General features: G+C 48.1%; 1 protein-coding gene across 2 annotated transcripts in view; it reads right to left on the bottom strand.

Moving 5' to 3' along the window:
• The window catches only part of NXPH1 (neurexophilin 1), a 287,216-nt gene extending 270,563 nt beyond the window's left edge, over positions 1–16,653 (bottom strand). The window contains exons 1-2 of one of the 2 annotated variants that reach the window (XM_028525701.2): positions 15,549–16,653; positions 14,507–14,670 (exon numbers count right to left, since the gene is read on the bottom strand). In XM_028525701.2, the coding sequence (XP_028381502.1) occupies positions 14,507–14,560 (54 nt within the window). In that variant the 5' untranslated portion in view covers positions 14,561–14,670; positions 15,549–16,653. Of the gene's footprint in view, positions 1–14,506; positions 15,083–15,548 lie in introns of those variants that run through there. The other variant, XM_028525702.2, reaches the window with a different exon arrangement.
• Positions 16,654–17,212: the final 559 nt, after the last annotated feature.

The raw sequence follows: 17,212 nt of genomic DNA on the forward strand, positions 1-17,212 counted from the left end.
ATATGGATTTGCATCTCTCTTTTATACCTGGGAAGCTGTGAGAATCACCGGACTCAGGAGAATAAATGCCATGAAAGAAACTAGAGTTCATGCTTCTTACACAGAGTTATCCCCTTATAAATAAACTCTCCTCTCCTCTCCCCACCTACTCCTGCCCAAATGTGGCAAGTAATTCAAAAAGCAGGTGTGTGATTTGTTAGGAGAGATACAGATGTTATGGATCATTTTAAACTCCATCACAAATGACTGTGAGGGCTGTGCTTTATGCCCCGGTCTCACTTATTACCTTACCCTGAGGCCCAGGGATCATTTTTCATAGCACTCCGGTCAATAGATGCAGACTTCCTAAAGAGATTGTGTCCCACACACCATCAGCACAAGCCAGAGTCGCAACCATCAGTGTCAAACCTATACGTGCTGCCTTGTCTTCCCCATTTAAGGGCAGACTCTCAAGAATAAGAACTACATCTCATAAAATTACTAAATTATAGTAGCGCCAACCGCACACTACAGTTACTCAAATAAGATCTACCCAGAGGAGTGAGAAAGAAGAACTATTCATTAGAATGGAAAACAGAGTAACATAGTTTCTCCTTTCAAGGATATTTTTAATTGAGACCACCCTTTTCCCCCTGCCATTATCTGCACACAAGTGTGCATGTGCATGCGTGTGTGTGCACACACAGTTGATATAGGAATAGACGGCCTGCAGTGGAATCTTGCCGCCTTGCACCAGACTCATACTTTCAATGCCTTAATTTCCTCATCTGTGAAATGGGATGTTAGTAATGATATGACTAGGCTGGGTATATTAATATATTAACACTAGTAATATATCTTACTGATATCAGTAGTACCTATCATCCCATAGGGTTACTAAGAGAACTAAGTTTTTAAAAATCATGCTAACGTCTTGACACAGTGTGTGGCTTAGGGTGTAAACAGGAAAGAGAATATTTTGTCCTTTGCCATCAGCCCCACACCATCCCCATTCTCCTGTCAAATTCAAGAGACAACGCTGTGTTTCTGTATAGGAACTTTTCTTGGGTACCCAGGGTAATGCCTTGGCAGGAGGCATACAATAGCATACAGGACATATTTTGAGCAGAATATGATAGAGGTTCTGTGGCTCTCATCCCACCAAAGCATTTCTTCTAGTACTCTAGGGAGTGAAGGTGCTGTCACATCTAGTTATAGTTACAACATCCAGTTATAATAAACTTCAGTGAGGAAAATAGCCCCTATACCCCGGCCAAAAGTTCCTTGACTTCAAAATACAGTAGTCTATGTTTTGCTTACCTTGTGTGCAAATTTTAAGGTAATTCCAGGTGTTAAAAGTAATTAAAAGCAAATACCTCTCACAAATAAATCAATGTTTTAAATCAGCTCTTAATAAACATCCATAGCATTTGCCACATGAAATTAAAACATCACAAGAATTCTCATCTCAACCAGGCAATCTGTTCATTGGATCTGTCGATGGCTTGTCTCGTCGTTTCTATAAACACTTGACTAGTTGCTGCAGAAATGGCCATTTTCTTCTGGTAGAGTCACAGTGATTACTATTCGCATTAAATATATATGGCTTTCTAGGCAGCACTGGGGGCACCTACACAACAATCAACCAGCTGCAAGAGGAAAACAAGAGACTGGATGGTCCTAGGGCAGAATTAGGCCTTGCATTTCATCTCTGAGGGCTGGGCTGGGAACATGGGACGCTGGTCCAGAAACATTTCTCCCTGAGGGGAGCAAGACTTTTTCTTTACTAGGTCACCACTGCTAAGTGCCAGGCACCTTTTTATGCTCTTTGTCACACATTAGTACAGTTAAACCTCAACAATTCTGTGAGGTAAGAATTGTTAGCCCCATTTTAACAGATAAGGCAATTGAGGTCTAAGAGGTTAAAAAGTTCGCCTAAGGTCACAGAATTAAGAAAATAGTTTGCCTTTATCTTCTCTTCCTTTCTCCTAATGTCTTTTTCAATGCTGCTTCCCTTAAGAAGTAAGTGAGGGGGGACAGGAAGAGAGGTGGGAGAGAGAGAGAACGAGAAAGAGCTTAATTGATTGATTTGGGGATGGATGACTAAAAAGGGCCTGTTTTCTCCCTCCCATGGCCAGGTGCTCCTTGGAGCCAAGAAGTCACCCACCTGCTCATCAAGCTCATCTGTCTCTACCATGCATCAGTGTTGACACCTGCACAAGAGCCATGACTTACCCACCTAGCTGCAAGTACTAGTCTTTCCTCTGACATCAACCATCTTTTGGTATGTGGATTTGCATTTAAAGCCTTTCATTCTTTTCACCATTTGTTTAAGGAGAGGGTGTGTGAGGGGGAATCCATCAATCTGAAAGATGCGTAATGCATCTAGCCACACATTAATTAGAGCCATTCTAAGTGTGAAAGATTTCAGTCAAGAATGCAAGGCAGGATTAAACACCCTGGGTCAAATCATTTATTTTTCGTTCCTCTTCACTCCAGAGCTTTTTCGGCCTGAGAGCGGAGCTGCAGGTTGAAAAGTGGTAGCTCTGCTCATCTGCATTAGCTTGGTAATGATTAAATGTTGTGGCTGCCTCTTGGTGCAGCTGTTCATAACTCTGCCTCGTTAAACCGAAAGAAATAAGGTTGAAAATCTAACATGAGGCACTCATCATTCAATTACATATTTCTTGTGAAAGAGGCAAAAACTCTGCCATGTTCTGCAAAATCTCCACATCAATAGCAATTAAGTTTCACATCAAGGCCAGAGAAATACTACACTGACTGCGCATGAATAACTTCCTTTCATATGCAGTGGTTTGCATCTTTCACTGCATTTCATTCTGTAAAACAATACATGATGGGGCCCTGGTGCCAGGAACTATACACACACACACACACACACACACACACAAATGGAAAACATAAGTGAGTAAAGGTATTTTACATTTTCAATTTCAGAGACCAGCCCTGTTACAAACAACATAGCTGCTCTACCAACAAATCACAATTCATCATTCTCCAAATAGGTTTCAGATCCAGCCTAGGATTAATTATGGCATTTTCATGGAAAACTTCTCAAACAGAGAATACAATGGCTCTCGTGTAATCCAGTCCATGTTTTTAGGAGTTCTCCATTGAGAGCTGAGCAGTAGGAGCAATGCATGTAGCTGGTCAGTAAGTTAGGGCATCGTTCCTTATTTAGAGCAGGTGTTAACACAATAGTCTGGTGGTCATTTTTACAAGGAGGAAAAAGAAAGCATGTCTATACTAGGTAAACTTCAAGTGAAATAGTGGGGAGGGGACAAAGTTTTTGAAAATGTCACTATGCTTTCCAACTATGGATAATTCTCAGCCCAATAAGGCAAGTGAAAAAAACTGACTCATTCCCCAAATGAAAATGCACTGTAAGGAAAATAAAATTCATAGTAGGGCTTATGGCATGTCTTAGAGATCCATAAGTCAAATAACAGAATATAGAGAAGTGTACCCTTTAATATATGTTCCGAGGAAGAAAAGAATAAGGACCTCCATTTTTTTTTAATTTCACCCACACCTATGGAAAACATAAAAGATTTATTGTCATAATTTCACTATATTCAGAAAATTTTATTTCATGAAGTTTGATACTAAACTAAAACTTTTATTCATTTTTCTTTTTTCAAAAATGTATATTAAATATTCAAAGTATACAACTCCAGTAAATTTGTTTAGTCATTTTAAAATAACAAAACAGTGTTAGAGGGCTTTTTATTTCCTCCTCATCTGTGACCTCACAGTGACCCACAGATCTGTCTGTGATCTGCCAAGTCAACAGATGCATCTTTCCCGAAAATTTGACTACATGCTTAGAAGTTGCCTGGCAATCTCACAATTAGTTTAAAAACTGGTCGAGTACATAAAAGGAGGGGGAGCCTTATGATTAGCACATCAGCGAACAAAGCCGGACAATAAATTTTCATCACATTATCAAACTCACTCAAAACAAATATTTCACCGAACCCTTTACAACTATTGATTGCACACAGAACCTGACTTTATATTCTTCCTATTTTAAACAGATGTGATACTTTACAAGGGCTTTACAAGTAAGAGATAGATTGTGAATGTAAAGCAGTCCATTAATTTTATATAAGCTGTTTTATATACCCGTGGGCCTCTAATAGCGTTCAGCTACAAGGTTACAAGGAGAAACACCATTTTCTAAAGTTCAGCTGGAGAGGTTGGCATATATATACATAACTAAAATTCTCACTATCTTGCCAGTAGTTCTTTTCTACCAAAATTTCTTTCATTCTAGAGCTGAAAATACTGACATAAATAGAACAACCATGCAGTGTCTGGTACCAGATTCGTATCGAGGAAACGGTACTATCAAACCCAAGTTAGAATTTCAAGACCAACGATTTTATGACAACAAAAGATTCCCTTCCTAAAATGTTCCATAGAATCCTTCAAAGAGTAGATGTACGAATGTATACCCAGTCTTGGCCTATTGTGTGTATGTGTGTTTAACCTAAAAATAAAGGCCCTTCTAAGCCAGGAAATGTTCTCCAAGTCTTTCTAGAGTAATTTTTCTGGCAATAACCTATCTTAAAAAAGGAAATCTGTGCCTTCTGCCTATGAGTCTGTGAATTTCAGTTTTATTAAGAGTCTCGCTGGTTTGCAGCATGATGCCTTTGTGTTGGCTCCAGAAGACCCTGTGTGTAAATCTGTGCGTTGTGACGTGGTTAGGGGCAGGAAGGGGCAGGAAAATGGAGGGCCTGGCAGCCACGTGCAGCCAGCTCTCTCTGCTCAGCTTCCTGCATCCTACTGCGACTTTGCCATGCGAAGCCTCTTGTGCATTTCCAGTGAGTGGCTAGCTTGGCCTTTTGTTCCACTGAGTTAATACAAGTTAATATGTGTCTTTTTCACTCGATTGGGATCTCTCCTGAAAAAGGCATGACTCTGGGGTATGGTCTCACAGGAAGAGTCTTTTAGACTAAAAAAAAAAGGTAAATTAAAAGAACATTTCTGTTAATATAGTAGCAAGCATACTACTTCAACATAAGCATTTCCTTAATTTTCCTTTCTCAGCATGCTACATAAATAAAAATAAAAAGACTCTCCACTGGATGTATGCTACATATAACTCACAGAGTTTAATTATAAAGCCTCTAAAAGTGAAGATGGCGGGAGGAAATGATTCCAGCAGGTCATACAGTCTGGCACTGTGTTGGCTGGCTGTCTCTGAAGGCAAGGAAACAAAGACACTCAGGTAATCACAACACACATGAAAGGCTGGGCTGAGCAAAAGAAAATTCAAGGGGAGAAGTACCTTATTACCACTTTAGTGCCTGGCAGTCCACAATTTTTCATTTCGCTCTCATTAATGTTATAATTATGATTCATTTGACTGCAATTAAGGAGTTCTCTTTTTTAAGTGCCACGCCCTATCTTCTCTGCAATAATCGATCTGCTATAATAAAGGAGGAACCTGCCAGAGGGAGGCCAAGCACTCAAAACCGCACATACACACGCACACATACTCACACACACCTGTGTTGACCAGAAGAACTATGGTGCTTTAGAGAGCTGTGAAGACACCCGTCCAAGAATACACATTTCCTCCCAGCAGCTGCCCACCAGGGCCGTCAGACAACTTCTAAGAGTGAGAAAGGCTGTGCCACGGAGTGCGGGCTGCAGAAGGCTGAAGAAAGGGGGGATAGGGGGGTACGGAGGGATGCTATGTAATCCAGTAAGCAGACCCTGAACAGTTCGGCGCCCTCAGTGGATGGAGGCGGGGCCGTATTCACAATGCTGTGAAACAGTGGAGGGCTGGCCCCAAGGCAGCTCGCCTGGAGAAAGAAGCAGGCAGAGGTCACCGGGGCCTCGGAGAATACCCTGGTGGCGATGCACCTAAGCCTTTCCTTCCCTTCCTATTCAATTCCCAACCTCGCTTCACCTCCATTCCTTCTCTTCTCGAGGGCTTGCCTTTCTCCGAGTGACGTCTCACGTGGAATGATGGAGCTCTACCGGCCAGACCTCTGCTCCTTCCAGTACTGCGGGGATGCTTAGAGCCCGGTGTCCACGAAGGACTGACTCTTAAATAAGGCGAGAAAAACGGACGAAACTTCCCAGGCAGTCTTCGCCTTTGACACAGAGAACCCCTAGCGCCAATGCTCGGTACTCGCGGGTTTATTTCTGGACCCAACCACACGTGTGACCGCCGCCTGGGAGGAACTGCGCACGTTCTAAGTAACCGCAGTGCCTGCTCTGGAGCGCTCAGCGAAGCTCCCAGGGAGGGCGCCGCACCGCGGCAGCCGGGGTGGGGGAGGGGAAGGGGAGGCAGGACAATGGCTGTGCTTGTGTGCTTGGGGGGTTGTTCAGGGCTTTGGGGGTGTTTGTTTTGCTAAGAAAATAAGTAGAAACTTCCCCACCCCCATCTCAGGCCTAAGGATGATAGATTCCGCGCTGCATCAGGCCCCACGCGGGGGAGTTTAACCACGAAAACTAATGAGGCTGCACTCCTTATTCGTCTGCATTACAGGCGAGCCAGGCACTTTCGATAGCTCATGCATCGATTCCCTTACCCGGGCAGTGGTTTGTCCTGCTCCCCGTGAATAATTACTGTTCCTTTAGAAATTCATAACAATTAGGACTCCCCCCCGCAACACACACACACACACACACACACACACACACACAGCCCCACATGCGCCACTTTTTAAAGGCGCCTAATCGTGGTGGGTCTTTTAGTGGTTCCAGCCGAGTTCTCCGCAGACGGGAGATAGAGCAGGAATTACTCCTCCCCACCTGGTTTTACTCTTGCGAGAAAGTTGATTCCGCTCTCAGTACCTCAGTTTCCTTATCGGCCAAAAGATTACGCTGTTGGGGCCACTTACAGCTCTGCATTACACGATTCGCGTCGCTGTCTGGGGACTGGGCGAAGGAGTGGGAGCAGGGGAGGTGAAAGTGGGGGAAGGAAGAATTCGCCTCGGCTCAGGATGAACTCAGTGGGGATCACGTGACGCCGCAGCCACGCAGTGGGTGGGGACAGGGGTGCAAACCAGAGGCGGCAGGAGCTCGTGCTCCCAGATGACTGGGTGGGAAAGCCGGGTCTTACAGTCTCCATTGGACTGTAAGGAGGTGTCTGCGGGAAGCGCCAACTCTACCTCTAAAGCCTTTGAGCCAGCGCAGGGAATGGGCGGGTTTGCGGACACCCAGACCTTGTGCAGCGTCAGCGCTGTCCGTGGTCCTGAGGGACCGCTCTGCGAAACCGGGCGGCCCGGGCGCCCGCCACTGCCCCACGCAACCTCGTTGCCAGCGGCCTGTAGGCGGAGAACTGCTGCAGATTTGCCTGCTGCGTCCGGAGCACCGAAGCTGCGCGGCGTCGATGAAAAGTTCCCCAGAAGCAATGCTTTGGTGTGAGGGCTTGGGTTCAGAAACCAGAGGACGGCACCTGTGCTTTCATAAAGCAGTAGGGACTGCTCGAAGTCACCTGAGGCTTAGAGCAGACGATAGAGCGCGCAGCTGTGGAGGCAGCGACTCCTGCTGGGAAACTTCCCTGGGCCCGAACACTCCGCAGCTTCGGTCAGCGGACTGAGATTCTGAGTCGAGGGTGTGAAGTCTATGTCGAAGAAAGTTTCTCGCTCCTACCTGCAGAAGACGACCTGCAATGGCCTTTAAACCAATAGGTGGAGAGTGGGTCTGAGACACAGGGCGAGGTGTGTCCGGAGGACGGACCCTCCCTCTGGTACAGCGAGGGCGCCCGACCTCCCTGTGCACCCTTTTCGGCCGCTGCCTCGCACCCTTCCCGTCAGGATCCATTAGGGTGGCGAGGTGATGGGCGAGGCCCTGCCAGAGTCAGGTTCAGCAAAGATGCGCTGAGCTCCCACGAGCCAGTTCCTAAGGAAACACTCGGTTTTTCTAAGCAGTAATTTGTCTTATTGTGGGAGAAAGAAACAATACAAGAAAAGCTTCTGGTCCACCATTCTTATGCAGATGAGGCGATGCGCTCCGACTGTGGCCTCTGTATGCCCCTCCCCATCGTATTTCCGTCTTGAAAGAGTAAAATACCCTCATTGATTTAAAGGAAGTAGGAGCGGGGAAAGGTCTTTCTGCAGCCGCAGCCGCAGAAGCACTTGCTGCACTCTCCCGGCTCCTGGAACCCCGCGGTGTGCACTGTGCCAACGCCCCCGCTGCAGGTGCCACCCGCTTTCCACCCTCTGGAACCCCTCTGTAGACGCTGAAGGAACTTTCTAGGACGAAGAGAACCCGAGCAAGGGAATTCTTTCTACCCTACCCCCACCCACCCCCCGCCAGTCCCCACCTCCGTACTAGGGAAAGCTGTTTACAGAGGAGGTAATTAGGTTTTCAGCCCCTAGCAGAAACGCGGCGCGCTCAGCAGAAGTTTAAACAACAGCCAGCAACCCGCGGGGGCAGACGTCAAACTTGGAAAATGCGCAAACGCACTTCTGGGCGCGCGGAGGGGCATGAAGAAGCCGCCAATATATATCATCTCAATAAAAAGCCGCTCTTGGAAAGCTTGCATAGTAATTGAGATGGGCGCTCTTTTCTGATCTGGGTTGGCATTTCCTCATCTCGAGCTGACAGAGCCAACTCAGGAAATTGCTGGTAATATTCATCTGGGGAGCACTTTCATTAAACGTAATTCATTCGACTTTCACAATAAATTGAGTGACATCCTTACAGCAGAACCTTTTTATCCTTGATTAAGTGCTTGCCAAGCTTTGGTTTCTCACTTTATTGTCACATTCCTTCAAGCGGCGTCGTCAACATGCCAATCCGCAGCAGAAAAATGCGCGCGCCGTGTTTACCAAGCTCCGGGAGGAGTTAGTGCTGACATAGAGAAAAGGGGCTGGTAGCGAGCTTAAGTAGCGGATAAATCAAGACGGCAAATTCCTGTGAACGTGAGGCGGGTCTAGACGAACGGTGGCTAAGCAAATGTAGGGGAAGGCGAGGGAGCCGCCCCACTTAGCCGCCCGCTGCTCCGGGAAGCCGCTGACCCCTTGGCTTCCCCGCCCGTAGATTCTCCGGCCTCCTTCTATTACAATAATTAAAACGGTGAGGACTGTTGGGGTCTTAGAAAGAGATCTGAAGCTCCTAAAGGATGTGGTTGCTTTAAGAGAACTTTCCTGAATCGAATCAAAGCTAGACACTTTGTTTAAAAAAAAAAAATCAGAAATAATGCACACTTCCTAACTTGCCACCCTACAGCAGATAGACTTGCAGAGCGTACAGTGGCCTTCTTTATGGGCGCAGGAGTGCAAGGAGAGCGCTATTCCTTATTCTCGGGATTCCCTTTTGACCCTTAACAACGACCCTGGGACAGCCGCACTCACGAAGGGCTGGAACTTCAAACCTCAGAATTCCAAGTGAAGCTGACAAGCACCTGGGTTTTTAAGGTCTGGGCCCAAGGGGGAAGCCATCCCTTTGCCAATACATGACCCCTTCTTCCCACCCCCTATGAAATCAAAGAATCCCAAGACAGAAAATTGTTTATTTGAAAAGGCAATATCCAAATGCTTTCATCACTCAAATGTCCTTTTGAAAATATTGTCAGTGTGGTTATTACCCGGACAATGCTGTCAATTTCTGTAGTCTGCAGAAAATCTTCCTGCAGATAGAAAAGTAGGCCATTGGGCACCTACCTCAAAAAAAAAATAAACCAATTTCTCTGCCACCCAATATATTTTTCACCCAGACAACGCTTTCATTAAGGAGGAAATCACCGCCAACAATTCAACGCCAAATAGAAATCAGCTTCGCACAAAGAGGAGCCACAAACTTAATGGCCTTCTGGGGAAAGTATGGGCTGAGAAAGTTTGATCAATTCTGATTCAGCCCTTCTAATACTGAAGACAGTACCCCCTCCCAAGCTATCACTAGAAGGATCCAGACCATGATAACCCTCCTGGAAGTGAGGCAGAAGAGTAACCTACCCAAGGGCTTCCCACACACCCAGGCAGCTGCTTTCCTGCTCAGTGAAGAGTTGAACGTTTTAGGAAAATGTAACTTCTCTCAAAGAGCCCTGGAATATGTCTTGGGACTGATGAATTCTCATGTGCTGCTGGGGCACAGGCTGTTTCAAAAATCAAGCTTTAATCCTATGGCTGACAGGAGGCAGAAGAGTAAGGGAATGCAGTGGAGTGGGGGAATTCTAGTACTGCCTCTAAGAATTGGCCTTAATAGGGAACACGGCATAGCCACTGTTAGGTAGTTAATTTGTATGTGTGTTGCATGTATAAACTCAAATTGATTAAAGTTTTTAATTGGCAGCTGGCTTAATTGGCAAAGGATGGGAAGTACACATACCCAGTCCAAAGAATAGACATGTCCAAAGGATAGACATTACTGATCTCTCTCTCCTGCTGCTTTCCCCCCAGCTTCCACATTTTTAACAGCCACCTTCACAACCAGGGAATTCACCCAAAGGGTCTGGTTTTCAACGGTGCAGAGATAGTATTCCGTGAATATACTAATCATTCTTTAATCTCTATTAAACAATTGCTGTGGAATTCACATTTTAAGGATACCCTAAATTTCAGGGAATAGATGATTCAAAATGTTTTTCCAGCACAAGGTCTAGAAAGAAGTTTCTATTCTTGCCCATACTGGTTAAACAACAACAACAACCAGATTATTAGCAATTTTAGTTCCTAGCAGAACTGGTTGGCAGTGCCTAAACTGGAGGGTGAGCATCTCTTCTCATTAGAATAGTACTATGATGTGACTGGCCACAGTCACATCACTCAAGCCCTTGTCAGATTCTCTGGACTCAATTTCTGAGTAAGTTTTTTTGTTGATATGCCCAGGAAGCCCTCATTAAACTCGATTCTGGGCTCTGAAAATTGCCACAGGTGAGCCCCCAAACACGGCACCTTTGCTTTCTGCTGGGAGACGCGCTCCCTGTGTGCTCTGGCCTGTCCTTTAGCTTGACCCATGAAGAATAACTCAATTCAGGATGCCCAGTCCTCAGAGCCAGAAATACATTTCCCTAGTTCAGCCAGGGTGTGCTTCCATTCAGTTAAAGTGCTACAGTCCTGTTGCCCCATAAAATCATACTGAAAATATCCTGGAATCGGTCCAGAATGGACAGAAGGATAAAAATTGCAGCACTTTTTTATTTTTAACAAATATATTTTTTATGCCATAGGTGTCTCTCCTGCTGAATTCAGATTTTAAAACCTGCAATACACAACATTCAATAAACAGAAAACTTCCTTCTCTTTATTTTTTAAAAATAACTTCCCACTTCTCTGCATTTATGACTGGAATAAATATTGTGGTAATTTTTGAGTACCCTAATATGCTTTAGAAGGCAACTTTGAACATATATTTCTAATTAACTTCCCACTGCAGTAGTAAAATAAGCTTCTAGTTTGAAATAGGACAGACCCATCTCTCAATAAGCACAAAAAAAATACTCAAAATCCTCAACTTAGAACAAGCGTTCAAAGAACCCAAAAAAACATATCTTGAGAACATTCACCCAAAACACAGGCAGACAACTGTGGCTTAAATATGGACCACTGATCTGCTGGATAGAGAGTTATTTTTCATAGAAAGTGCCTCCCAAATTTGGGAGTATTTACTGTATTTCTCTATGAGCAGAAGCCTAAATACTTTTACATAGGGGATATCTAAATAAATCTTGCTCTTTGTACATAATGTGCTGAGCACTCCCTGGAAAATATAACTGGGATTCCAGGAGCTTAAAGGCAAAGGTGTACTGTGGTATCAGTTAGGAGGCAATGCATACACAGAGTGTCCCTGTCACCAAACTTGTGGTGCGACCTCACAAAGACAAAAATATATATTACTGCTTAAACTCCTCCCTTGCTTATGTCAATTCAAGGGGTGGGGGGCAAAATAGAATACTGTCATGATTTGCCACTCCTTCCTTCTTGAAGCACGACTTGAATCAGCTCCAGACAATGTGCATGCATCTACTGCAGTTGCTGGCAAAGGTCTGGATGTTCCAGGGTGACGCTACCAATAAATGCTAAATTCAGTTACTGTATCTGATGTTTAGTGAAATAGATGGAGAGAGAAGCTTTGGCCACTTCTTGGACTGTCTCGTTGCCCTAGAGCTTTAATCAGGGCTCTTCACTTTGTTAGTTGCCTAAAACCAAACTATCCTGACTGCCCAATTCACCAATTTAAATTCATCTCCATGATAATATTCAGCTTCCAGCTCCTCCAAGAAAACATCTCAGGATTCCGCTGGCAGTCAATAACCCTGGGATGACAATCCCTGTAAATACTGCCCTGGGTCAGAGCCAGCAGTCTTTTGTCTTTGTGGTGGGTGTGGATTCTAATCCCCAACACACAAAACAACTTAAGATCAGAAAGAAAAGAATGAACTTGTAAATTGCCTTCTCTATTTTATTGTTCACATTTGGTATTGTTTTGAGTGAAACTGGAAAAATTGTCTCCTTTCTCTGTATTGCCAAAAGGCATTCAGGTAATGAAGTCTGTAACTAAACGGTAATTGAATCAGCATAATTTGCACACTGAACGGTTTTCAAATGCTCCCAGTTTACAATTAAAGGAGAATTAATGCGCTTGTTGTTGAGAACGCAGCGCATTAGAATAAATCCAGCACTGTTGTTGTAATGAGTGGAAAACGGTTTAACTGCCAACAAACACATTTAAAATTTAACACAACGTATTGATTTCACTTCTGCTTTTGATAGATTATTTTCCAGAATATCGAAATACTTGCCCCAAGCAATAAACTGAACCGCAGCCGCGAGCCTTTGCGTGTATCTCTGTGTGTGTGTGAGAACAATCCAGGGCGTAAGAACGGTCCTGAGGTTCAGGTCGTGCGCAAAGGTACGCAGACGAGAGAGGCAAGAGGGTTTCCATGATCGAGGGAATGGTTAACGTTTTCCCTCTGGAGCTTTCACTTTGTGATCCCTCCCCTTTCTTTCAATAAATAATTTCTGTATTTCCTCTGGCCAAACTTTCTGCCCTCGGTCTCTGCGCTGTCAATGTCAGTGCGTTTACTGGACACAGGTCGGGGCAAGAACGATTGAAGATGGGAAGTGGGAAGGACACTTTTTGCATTCTGTCTGCGTTCCAGCCAGAGCCGGCACAGACGCTGGTGACAGTCAGAAAGGCTGTTCTTTTGGATTGGCTGCCCCGGCTTTCACCTGTTTACCCCAAGGTGTCCTGTAGGCGAGGACACTGACGCGCAGCGCCCTCTGGCGTCCTTAGCTGCCACAGTCAGGCGATAAAAGTGCGAAGACCGGCAACATTCAGGGTTCTTGGATTGAAGGGGACACTCATTAAATGCACACACCCTCACATATCCACACAACGTATACTTACACACTCATTTACACAGAGTTCACACAACTAGCAGCTCTGCTGTCACATGCACCAAGGCAATGGCTGGGAAATGTTCTCAATTGCAGGGATGGCAACTCCTTTGCTCCCAGACTTGTGGGTTCTGAAGGTCTTGGGATGATGGAACAGCATCACCACCCCCAACCCATTTATCCAGCCCCATCAGAGATCTCAAGCTGCTCCAGCACTCCTAGCTCGTAAGTAGAACTCATTGAACCCTCAGTGCACTCTTGTGGCCCACAGACGGGCAAATGGGGGTCAGTGTACTGAGCGCAACTTCACCAGCAGGATGTGAGTGCGCCTGGCCCTCCCTGACGCTAGACCGAGAAATTGCACTCTGCGTCTCAGTTCTGCGCGATGCCCACAGCTACCAATCCACAACCACAATAAAGCGCTTCTCGCCACCCCGCCCCCACAACTGTGTGCAAAGTCCAGTCCCCCAGAAGCAGCTCTGGGAAAACTGGGACGACAGCTTGAGCTAAAATTCTCCCCCTGACAATGTCTGCCATCCCTAGCACGGGTCTTGGCCCTGGAACTGGGGTTTGGGTTTTGGTTATTTGGTGAAAAGGTGAGCTATGGAAAGAGGGAGGGGGAGCAGCTACATGTTTGCCAGAGTATCTCTGACCTAACTCTGCCTGATCTGCTTATGATGCGCCTAACTCATCGTTAAACTTGTCCTGTCTCAACCCTGCAAGTCAAACAAAGTTACCTGCACATTTTTTATCTGCACATCTCCAAACTGGGGGGCTAAGTGGGTGGGCTGACTTTGCAAGTCACAGAGCAGATTCGGGTGCCCCACTCTTCCCTTTTGTTTAAACTCTGTGGATGAATCAGTGAGAGTTCACGCCTCCCTCCCCTTCTCTCTGCCCTCTCCTGTAATAAAGCATCCTGTCCCACTATCTCCTCGGTTTCTGGGTGTTTGGGGTGCCCTAAGGCGCTGTTCCGAATCACACGCAGGAGAGGGGGCAACAGAGAAAGAAATGGGAATGGGATCTCCGGAAAATCTCGCAGGAATCCGGAGACCAGATCGCCAAAGTTGTTCCAACACAGTCTTTAGGAACGCTGCTCTCGCTGAACTGACGGTCTCCCCCTCCTCCCGCGCGCCCCCAGGTGCCGGGCCTCGCGGTCAGGGTGGGATGCCGGGGGTGGGGGAGCGGGACCCGCGGTGACTTACCAAGTAGACTGTGGGCTGCAGGAGGAGAACCACGCACCAGCACGCAGCCTGCATCCTCCCGCGTCTCAAACTTCCTCGGCGGTGCCTTCGCTGAGTCTTTGTTCCTTCAAAAACATAGATCCACCTGACATCCACTTTACAGAGCAAGGAGCGCTCTCAGCAGCCTAGATACAAATGAAATTAGACATCCCATGACCACGCGGGCAAGGTTAGGCTTGGCGACCAAGCAGGGAAAGGGGGTCGTGGCGGGGAGGGGCGAACGAAAAAAAAAAAAAAAAAAACACCACGGAGGCGGGGGAAGAAAAAATTGAAAAGCGAGTGAATCCAGAGCCTGAAACTAGCGAGCGCTAGGTCCGCAGGCAGGCGGGCAGGAGGTTGGGAAGAGGAAAGGCTCCTTGAGCCCTGTGCTCCTCGGGTGCGAGTTCCGGGCTGTGGGGACAGGAGGTGGCAGAGCACAGAGCCGCGTGCAGGCTGGTTCGGAGCCCAAGCGTCTCTGGCAGCGAGACTTGCCCTAGTGTTTGATGGCGGGGCGGCTCGGACTAAACGCGGCGGCTGGTTCTTTGCCAGCCCTGGCAGTGCTCACACACGTACACACCAGTAGAGAGAGACGGAGAGAAAAAGCGAGAGGGAGAGCAAGCGAAAGAGACTGAGCGAGGGGGGCGCTGGAAGAGGAAAGGGTAGACAGAGCTGACCAAGATTAGGTGCTGGGTATCTCTACACATTCGGTGGGGTGAGGGTGGGGAAAGGGAGCGTAAAATTTGCAAACAGGAAAGCCAGGCTCAGTTTACCCTTTTGAGTGCCCTGCACCTACAGAGATACACACACACCCCTCTGGTGATACACACACCCACTACTTTTATTCGAGCCAAGGGGCACAGCCAGTGCTAACTTCTAGAGTGGAAGTCTGCCCGGGTCTGTGAGAGTCGCCCGTCTACAGCACTCTGTCCGCCAACCAGGGACCCTCCCCACCGCCCCTTCCCAGCGCCCCACCACCCCGCGCGAAGGTTTCCCCTCCGGGACTGTAGAGGCTAAGAGTACGTACCGCACTGGACTGGGGGCAAATCCGGTGAGCAGGGACCGCTCTGGGCAGGCTCCATGGAGGAGCTACTCGGGCCTGGCGTCTCCGGCGCCCCGGACATGCCCTCCCTGGCGCTTGGTCTCCATGCTCCGGCGCGGACCAGTCCGGTTGCCGCGTCCTGCCTCGGCAGAGTCGGCGTCCCAGTGCCCGGGTCGCGCTCAGGATCGGTTCCACGAGACGCGAGGCTTGGCACAGCTGAATTCACGGCGCAGGAAACTTAAGAGGCAAGAAAGGAAGGGGGTAATATAGGAAGAAACAGAGGAAGGGAGGGAGGAAGAGGAAAGGAGAGAGGCGAATGCGCCGGGTTACAGCGCTGGACGGACTGGGATGCCAGCGCTGGCTCTGGGACGAGCAGTCCAAGGCTGTCAGCTTCCCGAGGCTGCCGAAGGATTGTAGAAATGACTTAAGGGGAGGAGTCTGGGCAAGTCCTCGGAACTTGAACTTGAGAGATAAGACACTGGCCTTTCCGCAGGAAAAAAAAAAAAAAAGCCACACGGCAGTTGCAAGCAGACTGAATTTCTGAAAGAGGGGCAGGGTGGCAGAACCTGGAGGCTCCTGACGCAGGGAGCCGCTGTACCTGTACGCGCGACACTGCGAAGCTCTGGAGCCACTCCGGAGCGGAGTCGCAGGTGCTGCCTGTGGTGCTGCCCAGCCACTGAGGGACGCTCCTGAGTGCGCTGTGATTCGGGGCGCAGCCCCGGTGGAGCTTGGCTTGTAGGTCCGCGGTTCCGCGCGCCTACTCCCCGAGACCGGCGATCACATTGGCACGTGGGTAAACGATGCCTCAGAGATTAATTGGTACCTCGTGTAAATAGATCCCACTCCCAGGCACTCAGCGGACCTGGCCCGCAGGGAGAACTGGCTCCTGTGATGCCTCTGTTGGCCACAGCGCCCCCTCCCCGGGGGGGCGGGGGGCGTGAGTAGGGGACTGCCACCGCCGGAGGAGTAGCGGGGAGCGGAGCACCGCGGTGTGTAAGTTGGGGGTGAGCGCAGGGCAGTGCAAGTCTCCCTCTGGGGCCTCCGGCACCGGCACAGGGCGCCGCGGACCTGTGGCTGCAGGGCCCGAGGCGGAGGCGCTGCGGACCGCCAGCCATTCAGCGCGCAACAGACGAGAGGACTGGGCGACCTTGTGGGTTGACGCCTCTCGGCGGGCTGGGCAGAGCAAGAGGAGGAATAGGGTGAGGGTGGGGGCGACACGTCGGTGGAGGGAGTACGCAGGGGGATACTTTGCCACCTGTCTCTCTCCTGACACCTCCTACTCAACCATCGTCTCCCAGTCTTGGTCTCTCTGCTGTCTGTCTCTGTCTTTCTCAGTCTCTCCCTTGCTGTTTTTATCTCTCAGCGTATTTTCTACCTTCTTTCTCCGTCTCTCTTGAACTCCAAGACTGTCTTCGGCGTCTATCTCTGCGTGTCTCTCTCAGGATTTCGGAACCTCCCCATCTCTGTAACATGTCTCATCCGCACCCCTGGCATTCCCTTTCTTCTCGCCTTTGTCCTCTCCAGCACACAGCTCGCCGCTGTCTGGTGAGATCCCGGAGCCAGACCCTTCCGGCTGGTGCCAGCGGGAGGCCAGCGCCTCCTCAGCGTGCTCACACTCCGTCCACAGTCCCAGCTCGGCCGAGGGCGAG

The sequence above is a fragment of the Phyllostomus discolor genome, chromosome 10 (assembly GCF_004126475.2).
Source record: "Phyllostomus discolor isolate MPI-MPIP mPhyDis1 chromosome 10, mPhyDis1.pri.v3, whole genome shotgun sequence".
Taxonomy (NCBI): Eukaryota; Metazoa; Chordata; class Mammalia; order Chiroptera; family Phyllostomidae; genus Phyllostomus; species Phyllostomus discolor.